Source organism: Sciurus vulgaris (genome assembly GCF_902686455.1).
Source record: "Sciurus vulgaris genome assembly, chromosome: 19".
NCBI lineage: Eukaryota > Metazoa > Chordata > Mammalia > Rodentia > Sciuridae > Sciurus > Sciurus vulgaris.
In genome coordinates, this window is record NC_136480.1 from 11,783,503 (window position 1) to 11,793,387 (window position 9,885).

The window sequence follows — 9,885 nt, forward strand, 5'->3', positions numbered from 1 at the left end:
TTAAAACAAAAGAGATCATGTCAAACATCTGGATCCTATCTCCGGTTGACTACATTACAGTAAAAAACAAAGTGCTTGTGATGACCTCCAAGGCCTGTATCCATCATGCCTGAGACCTCTGTCCTCTTTTTTCCTCTCCCTCTCCATTGACTGCACAGTTACAGTGGCTTCCTGGATATTCCTCCAACTTTCCAGGTCCACTTTAGCCTTAGAGTTTCAACACCAGTTGTTCCTGCTCCCAGGGAGTGATGTTCTAAATCCACTCTGCTAACCCTGACCTCAAGTCTTTGTGTGCATGTCCCCTTATCAAGGCCATCCTGACCACCCTATTTAAAACTGGAGCTACACATACACCCCTGCAGTAGGGCTGACCCAGCAGTCTTCAGCACGTTCCACGTTCTCTCCTTCCCTTTATCTCACAATGCTCAATTTCCAACATATCATAGGATTTATTTATAACACCCATCTGTTTTCACACATGCCAGTGTAAGCTGAGAGAGAGAAAAGAGGAGAGAGACAGAGAAAGAAAGCGTGTGCTTTTTATTGATGTATCCATGGAAGTGTACATGGTAGGGGCTTAATAAATATTTCTGGGGAAAGTTGTAGATGAGGAAAATAGGAGTGAAGTGAGAAAAAAATGTTTAAGGAATTTTCCAGAAACTCTGCGGCTAAAGTGTTTCAAAGGAATCCAAACTTGAGTCTGGCTGACTTCCACTGCTCTTAGCTTCTCTGCTACCTTAAATTCACAGAATTTGTGATTTGTTTAAATCAGGGCATGAAAATTCTCATTTCATTGAACAACATCAGTAAAGTGTTTCTCTCACTGCCCCTGCACCCGACATTCCATTCAAAGAAAAAACAGGAAAGAGTGAAATCCAGTATAGATGATAGGGTCATTTTACAGCAAATTTAGCAATAGTGATTATTTAAGCAATAGTGACATTCAATGATAGTACCATAATAATAAAATAATAGTTTTGAGATTTACAGAACACTATGCTAACTTCAGTGCTAAAATATTCCCATGCATATTCCATTCAATTCCTACAGTTACTCTGTCAGACAAGCATATTTTTATTGTCCCCATTGTAAAGATGAAGAAATTGATGAAATGTGAGATATCTGTTTCATCAAGGTCAGATACGTATTAAGTAGAGATTAGGGATTTCAATCCAGGTCTGTCTAATTCCAGAATTTTACTGTTAACCCCTATAGGAAATTCTGATAATTCCTTTGATACTATGTTTTCTCACGGGCCATGGCCCTGGTGATGTTTGCCTGACTGGATAACTTCAGAACATACTCAAATTTCAAACGTGATAAAAATGTTTAAATACTACTTTAACAGAAATATTTCCATCTAAATGATTATGCAGAAAGAGTGAGCTGAGTTGCTACCTTCCACCGAGATACGGAGGAAGAGTCAGCAGCTAGAAATGGAGAACGCACAATACCCAGAGATGGAGACTTTTGTAAATGGCCAATTATAAAACTATTAAGCTGCAGCACTTTTATAGCAAGAGGCAAAATAATCCATTAAAATGAAAATTCTCCTACCCTTCTCCACGGCCCACACAAACATTAGTGCTTCATTTGTTAGGAGGTACTTCCTGTGCTCTGTCAACTTGACTTTCAGCAATTGTACTAATCTATTCCTCTCACTTTTGCATATGTAGCTGAATGATGGATTTCCCCACTTGAGGTCTGTAGAAGGGTGGAGTGAATGAAATAAAGTTTAGGAAGAGCCATCAACATCCATGATGATGAGCACTGAATCAGGACAGTAAGAAACATTTTTTTTTCCAATTTATTTGAATAAAAATTCTACTGTAGATTTGAGTCCGCATAATGGGCTATTTGTTGACTAGAAGAGAAGAGGCATCTTTTGTTTAGAGGTATGAGTTTGTGGGTTCAAGTTTCTATGGGTCTACATAATTCATCTTGTCTTAGAAGTGAAATGCAATACTTCCGTAAATAGATATAGTAGCAATTGGGAACTTTGAAGTCTTCTAACCACTATGTTTTCAGGGTAGGCAAATCTATAATTATGTTAATCATTTCTGCATTTGTGCAATGACTGAGCAGTATGCATAGTCTTTAACAGCCTGAGTGTTGTCAGAAAAAAAAATGTTGGAACCCAGACTTTGCTCCTCACCAGGTAGGTGACTTTGGGCTATAAAAATCACTTTCCCTGAGCTGGACAATGAAGATGACAATATGTACATTTGTAAGACTATTGTGAGAACTAAATGGGAGGAAATTATTTTTAGTACATGGCACAGTGCCTCACTTTGGACTAAAGACTCAAATTGTCATTGTGGTCACTACTACTATTATCAAAAAGAAATTAGAACTCCTATTTGCATAAAATCTGATATGTAGCCTAGACTGTTGTAATTTTATAGATTTTATTTTTGATCCTATAATCTGAGAACTTGATTCAGAAAACATTTAGTAGTAAACATAATTGAAAGGAGGCTAGTTTTTAAACATGAACATGTCATAATATTAAGAATTATGATAGTCTTTGCAGATACATATTTTTCTATAAAAAGTGCTTTCTTTTATATGCATATAACATTTATATTTACTGTACCACTTAAAAAAACGTCCATTAATTAATTAGTCTGGCTATATATTGCATAAATGTCCTCTTAGATAGTAACCATATATACAATTTAGTTATTGGGAAAATGTGTTTGCAACTGTTTTTAGTTGCCTATTTAAAGTAAAAGGGGGACAGGGTAGAGTCAGCCTTGTTGCCTACTGTATAGGGACCCACAAGTTTAATATACTTTGTATTCCATTATGCCATGAAAATGTTTCTGTGCCCTGGGGATATCAACAAAAGATTTGCTTTAATGAAAGGAACGAAATACAGTTCCAAAGCTTCTAGACAGGAGGCCCATAGGCTACAGTTTACATCAAACGTATCTGCCCTCTCTCTGAACTGCATCAAGATGGGAAGGATGTATTAATGAATGCTTTAAAGCAATTACAATAAATGTTGGGAAGAGTTAGAAAGGATGCAGACTTTTGAAGATCCCAAACCAGGGCTAGAAGGATTATGTTTAAAGTATAGAAAATGTATGTTATTCTTCACTTGCTGAATGCCTGTCAGTGAAGAGTTACATTAATGTAGGAAATCAGTTGTTTTCAATTGCATGTGTCAAAAATTAAGCTCAAATAGTGAGAGGATTTTTTTTTTTTTTTTTAATTTAAAGACACATACTAGGAATTCAGAGGTTAATCTAGATTCAGTGCTAATTGGACTTAGAAGTTCCAGGTTAGCAGGGCTCCGGCTTTCTCTTTACCATTGAGCCCCATTTACTTCATTGTGAATCAACCTACAGAAAGTGTTTTCCTGCGTTGGATGGTCAATGGCCACCCCAGCATCCCATCAACCCAGTTTGGAAATTCCTGAGAGAAGAAATAATTTTCCCACTTTTCTTTGACAGATACATCTTGGGGAGGATTCTGATTGGTCTGGACAGTCAGAAACCTACAACTGAACCAATCAACAGATTTGCGTGGCCCGGGACAAGAGACTGATCCCTGAGGACAGGAACACAGGCAGACTGTCATTATTTAGTAGTTTTCCCAAAGAGCAGCCTAGTACTACTGTAAGATGAGATGAGATGGACGGGACACTGGATAGAAGAAACTGTAAACTGCAAAGTTCTTTCACCCTACCTTGACCACACAGTCAGCTCCCACAAGGTCACTTTCTCTACCACCACCCTTGATCTATATGATGGAGGAGCAGACTGATAAAAGAATTAAAAAAAAGTCTCAATATGGGAAATTAGTGAATAATGACCAAGGCAGCTGTGTGAAAATACCCTTTAAAATTCTCCCAAATTCTCTGAAAGTTCAAAGGGGGAAATGGAAGGATGTGTTATAAGGTTTTGATAAGAGCAGGTTTCCTCCAATCTAAAGAAAAAGAGGAGACACTCCTAGAAACTACATTTTTTAAAGAGAAAAGTCAAATGAAGTAAATGAGGTGTAGAGTAATTGACTTATTGAGGGTAACTTAGCCAGTTGATGGCAGGATTAATAAAGATTACAGAACACTCTATAACCTACCTATGGTGTTTTAATTCTAAGAAGACATAAGCTGCATATAGGTACAAAATAGAGTAGTTGTCATGTGTTAAAACTTCAAACGTTTATGAAACTGAGGTAAACTTGGTCATTCCTTCAATTATTCCCAAGGAGAAAAATGCCCAAAGGCATCTTAATTATATGGGTTGTGTATACATAAAACACATAGGGAAGCCTCTACAAATATAGAAGATGCATGTCTTCATTCCTTCCTTCTCTGCTCTTTTAAAAACTGTCCCTTTAAAAAGTTCCCACTCACCATCTGTTAGGTAAATTTCCTAAAACACCATAAATGTGGAGTCAGAGATTGTTATAGAGATTATTCCAAATGGCAGTGACACCTATATTTATGCAATTAAAAAAAAAAAAAAAAAGAGTAGGAAAGAGTTGCCTTTCAAAAAAAAAAAAAAAAAACATTTCCCCACTGTAGTAATATCACATTACCCTAAGAGCTGAGTTCTGTTCTATTACGTAAAAGAGAGAACAGGGTGGGAGAGAGAAGAGGCAGGGGGGCAGGTAGAAAGGAAGGGAAAATATAAGCACTTATGCATAAAATACTGTCTTGACATTGTATTCAAGTTTCAATGAGTAGATGGAAAAATATTAACACATTTTCAAATGTACTTCATTTTTGGTACAGTCTTACACTGGCATATGCTCCAATAAGAGTAGAGTTGACCATTATTTCCATCTAGTTAGTTTGGGGCAGCTGGGAGTGGGGGGTAACAAGTGGAAGAGATGCTACTCAACTCCAAGTCTATAGCCTGATCCATGTCACTACATGTAAAATACTGTTCATCCAAAACTGGATGTAGCAAAAGTTATTTATACTCTCATAGTGTTTTTGCTCTCAAGACACTAACAGAAGCCTTGAATAAAAATGTTCCCATTACTTCCCACTATAATATATTTTACTTATAGCCCATAAAACAGTGGTCAGAGGAGATTTATTCTTTGGTCACCAAATTATATAACCTCTTGACTTTAAGCCATCCCTGCTCTGTGATTATTTTCTCAAAATATGTTACTCATAGTCAATATTAATTTATGTTTAATCTTTCTTAGCATTAAGAGAGTATTATTTTGCACAGGCTCAAAAACAAATCTCCAGAAATTCCTCCCTGATGCTTCAAGGCTGAAAATGCATTGCAAGGCAGTCATACTGATTTAATTCTACTTGGCAGAGCCCTGGCCACACACTAATTTCATTAGCCTCAAATTCCTGGATTTGGAAGACCCACTGGACATGATTCCTGTTCTCAGCCTCGTCATTTACTAACCTATTCAGTGTGGCTACAGAGAGAGAGACAGGGCAGTTGCTCAGCTCCTATCTTTGGCCAGGAGCAGGAACAGGCAAATGAGAATTACAAGTCAAAGCCACTATTTACATCTGAGTAGTCATTCCCAACCAGGTCCTCACTTTCAGCAAAGAACTTCATCCCAAGGCTTTGCCAGTGGCAGCAGCAACAGCATCTGTTACATGTTTTGCTTTCTCATTACTCCCTCCTGCCCACCAACACCCCCAGTTTAGTCTCTGAGAATTTCCTCTCCCAGGCTAAAGACTTGCTCACCATAAATTTATACCTCAATTGATAAGCTTTGCATCACCTCCACCCTGGCAACCTGAAGGCACCAGAGGGAAAAAGACTGTAAAGAATCACTGTAAAGAATTCAATCATTTGGAGGAATTTATTTTCCACAAGGACAATTTTAATTGAGCTGAACCCTGGAATCCCAGAGAAGATTCACTTGTTCTCTTTTTCCTTTTCCTCTGATTGTGTCTGTAAACAAAGGGGTCTGTGCACCATTATTCTTCTTACTCATTTTGCAGACTGACAGAAGCTGGAAAACTAGGGGCTGGACTTGCATGCCAGGAGCTTCTGAAATCACATGCAAAAAAAAAAAAAAAAAAAAAAAAAAAAGCCACTGGGAAAGTAACACACACACACACAATCACACACATCAACTTGGGCAATGGCTAACCAATGGCTATATCTAGCTTGCAACACAAGCTACAAGTTGGTACAACCTCTTCTCAATAAAATGCAGGTGAAAATGGGGGGCTCTTTTCCCCTCAGCTGTTCAATCCAACATGAATAGCTGCAATTTGCAAATTAGAGGAAAATGACAGTGTTTTCTCTGAATGGTTTTAGTCCCAACCCACACTGCTCACACTGGCATTCAGTTCCTCTCCTCTCTGGCTCATCAAATGGGGAAACGTTGTAAAATCTGTTGTTTGTTTCCCTAAGTTGCTTCAGGTTCCAACACTAAGATGAGAATTGAGTCCTGCTGAAATCTTTTCCAGCAAACAGTTCTGAGCTCAACCTGCAAAGGTTTTCTTGACTTCAACATGTTTCCCTTTTTTCTAGACCCACAGGCCTATCTGCAGTAATGCCCATGCTCTGAGTGAAGGCAGAAACAGGCAGCAAAATCATTTGAAAATGCTAAACACAAAATGTACTTTCAAGCCCCAGAAATGAGAGGAAAATGCTATAATCACCCACCCCCCATGTTCCTGCCCATGGTCCTCAGGTGCATCTCTGATCTTCTCCTTTATGCAGCACTGCCCTCTCAAGTTGTCCAGTATTGAGCTCAGGAGAAGAGAAGTACTTCTGGGTTTTGATTACAAAACCCCAGGTTATTCCCCAAAGCAAGCAACCCAGAGTTAATCTACCCTCAAAGAACTTAAGGTTCTAAACATCTAGAGACTGTCCATACTGTTACACTCAAGAGGCATCAGGGATGGTCTAAGGATCAGAGGGTCCATGCCACTCTGCCCCTTTGGATGAATGCCCCTCCTTCTTGAAAACAAACTTTGCACCCCTGGAGGTGAGCAGTGACATGCTGAATCGGATAAGGAGTCCCCTCCTGAAACCCACACCCTTAGAGAAAAGAATTAAGAGATAATTCCTCAAATTTGGACAGCTAACGGTGCAGGGAACATCAGGCACAACTGGGGAAGGGATTAACAGGGCTTGGGTACCATTAAAAGAGCCTTGCATTAAGAAAGGGCCATCTCAAGACGAAGATGCACCAAGAACTTAGGAGAGAGAAAGAATTCTTGAGAAAGGAAGCGGAGGTTGAAGAGAAGAAAAAACAATAAGGAGGGAAAAACAGAGCAAGGAGACAGAGATAGATACATATACAGGAAGAAACACGGAGAATGGAACCCTCTGTCACGGAGACCCTGAAACTCATTTTCTGAACCTCAAAGCTATTCATTTTTACCCAATGCAGCACAGGAGCCACGGGGCAGAGGCTGCGGGAACAGGAGGCTAGAGAGCACTGCGGTAGAACCCACCGCTCATCAGTTCAGCATCCGCCTTCCTCCTATTTTTGCCATGGTTCTCCGGAACCCAGAGTAGGAGAACCTCGGGTCCCTGCTCCGCGCACCCCACCGCCCCAGGAGCATTCTTGCCTCGCTCTGAGAATCCTCCTTTGAGATCAGAGTCCAGGATTGGAGTTGGGGTCTGAATTAGGGAGGTAGAGAGCGAGGGGGCGGAGGGAGTAGGCAGCGAAAGCGATTTTGTTTCGCAGTTAGCATGAGCTCATCTCTGGGCTGAGGTCTTAAGTGGCAAGAGTAGAAAGCTGATCGTCCAGCTCCTGCCAGTGGCGGAACTGCAAATGTAATTTAGAAGGTGCAAAAAAAAAAAAAAAAAAAATGCCCGGAGGTAATCAACTGGGGGTTCACGTCTGCAGGTGGCATCTCCTCACTTGAGGAGGTTACCCCACGTCTCCTGCCCCAGGCTCTGATGAAGACTGACTACAGGTCGGAAATTCAGCCACAGAGAAAAGGGTTATTAACATCCACATCTAGGTTAAAGCTGAGCCCTTAGTTTAAAAAAATGCCTCCTTAAGGTCGTCTCAAAAATTTCCAAAGAAGTTGCGGTTTCCTGGGTGGCTCCGGGCTGGGACGCTAGGGAGTTAGGAAATGCCGGGTTTCGAGGCATCTTTTCATCTTTCATATCCATGCGCCTAACCTCCTTTCCTAGGAGCCCGGCACTTTTACAAGCCTGTTTTCGGACCATATTTCATTCTAATGCAAACCTATTTAAATCATCGCCTTGTTTTTCGCAGATTGCTTCTTGTAAATGGGGCCATAAATCCAGAATGTCAAGTCGGATGGAGTGGAGCGTGGACAGGGGAGAGATGGAAGGGAAATAACGCAAGCAGGGAAGGTACCTCCTAGGATGGAGAAGGAGGGATTCGGCGGGATTTCCAGAGTGGTAATGCGGGAATGCAGACCTGACCCCGCAACCCTGGAGTCCAAGCCAGCTATTAAGCCTAAGAGCGCCGGCAGCCGGAGCACGCTCCAGCCCGAGGGAGCGCCCCCCTACCTGAAAAAGCCTCAGGATGTTGGCTACCATGATGGAGACCGAACTCCCCGAAGCCCCAATCACTCCAACTACTTTCTCTGGCTTGACGAAAACCGGGGGCTCGCCGTTGGTGCAGCGCACGTCGGAGGTGTCCTTCTGGATGAGCGCCTGGACGAAAGTGAGTGACTGTTCGAGCGCATAAGTGTCCCTGGAACAAGTGTCCAGGATCCGCGCGCCCAGCGTCACGTTGGGCAGCAGGTTGGGATCGCTGTTGATCTGGTCCAGGGCGTAAAGCATAGCTTCCAGCCTGTGGATCCCGTTCTCCCTCTTGATGTCGCCGCAGGGCACTCCGCTGGGACCCTTGGCGTGCACCGGGAACAGCCCCCCGAGGGTGACGTCCCCCTCAATCCGGATCGAGTGCGGGGCGTACATCTCCTGGCCGCGCGCCGCCGCCGCCAGCGCGCACAGGAGCACCTCCAGCACGCAGCAGGGGAACTTCATCAAAGTCAGGACGCGGAGCAGCTTCCCCAGCTGGACCATGCTGCTCGGGCTGCTGCGGTGGCGGCGGCGGCGCTGGAGGGGATGGTGGTGGGCTCCGGAAGGTCCGGGCCCCTAGAGGTGAGCTCCTCTGGGGAAGCCCAGGGACTTCTGCAGGCACGGAAGGTGGGGGCGCCCGAGGATGGGCAGCCAGACAGGGTGAGGGGTCCCAGGGCGCCCGCCAGCCTGGGGCGCCTAGCGCTCTTGGGTTCGCCAGCCAGTGCGCCGCGCTCGCGCCCGGGCTTGCAGCTCGTGCTCTCGAACAGCCCAGCACTGGGGAGAGGGCAGGGATTGCTATCGCTTTAAATGGTCGTTCGGCTCCCTCTCCTCCTCCTCCCACTCTCTCCCTCCCTCCCTCGCCTGCTCTCCTTTTCTCCCCACCCTTCCAGCGCCCGCCCTCCCCACTGGTTTGCATCATCACGCAGGGAGGGGCTGCGTGCTGAGGTAAGGGGGGAATGGGTGGGCGGCTGGGGAGGAAGGGAGGTTGCCTCGAGATGGGAGTTTCATGGTCCCCGGGGAATCTAGGGATTTCAGGTCGCAGGCGAAAGCTGAGCTCTTGCCCCCAACTCACCGTGGAAGCCTCTTGCCTGCCTACACCCACACCCACATTCTGGGTACCGGTGGCAGCAGTCTTCGGATGAGGCTAGGATGACTGGTGCCGACTGCTCCCAGCCCCTAGGTCCGGAGCCTTGGCTCTTCCCTCTGGGAGAATGCGAGGGGGTGAGGAGGAGGAGGAGAAGCCAGTGAAGGAGTGGCACTGGGAGACCCTAGTCTTTACTCCTGATCCACCCATGTGCTAGTTTTTACCAAGAAAAACCTATAACCCACGGAGTCTGATTCATGGTTTAAAGAACATTTACCTAGAGGCATCTATAGGGCTAGGCTCTGGACTAGCCTGTAGGGAAGTAGAAGTCAAGAGGAAACGTTA

The 9,885-nt window shown here is 43.8% G+C and overlaps 1 protein-coding gene across 6 annotated transcripts in view; it reads right to left on the bottom strand.

The window, feature by feature from the left end:
* GRM7 (glutamate metabotropic receptor 7) overlaps nt 1-9,264 on the bottom strand; it is an 891,077-nt gene extending 881,813 nt beyond the window's left edge. For all 6 annotated transcript variants that reach the window (XR_013760830.1, XR_013760831.1, XM_079122078.1 and 3 more), the window contains exon 1: nt 8,442-9,264. Coding sequence is in view for 4 of the 6 variants with exons in the window: in XM_079122078.1 (XP_078978204.1) it covers nt 8,442-8,960 (519 nt within the window). In the remaining 2 variants the exon portion in view is untranslated. The remainder of the gene's footprint in view (nt 1-8,441) is intronic.
* Nucleotides 9,265-9,885: the final 621 nt, after the last annotated feature.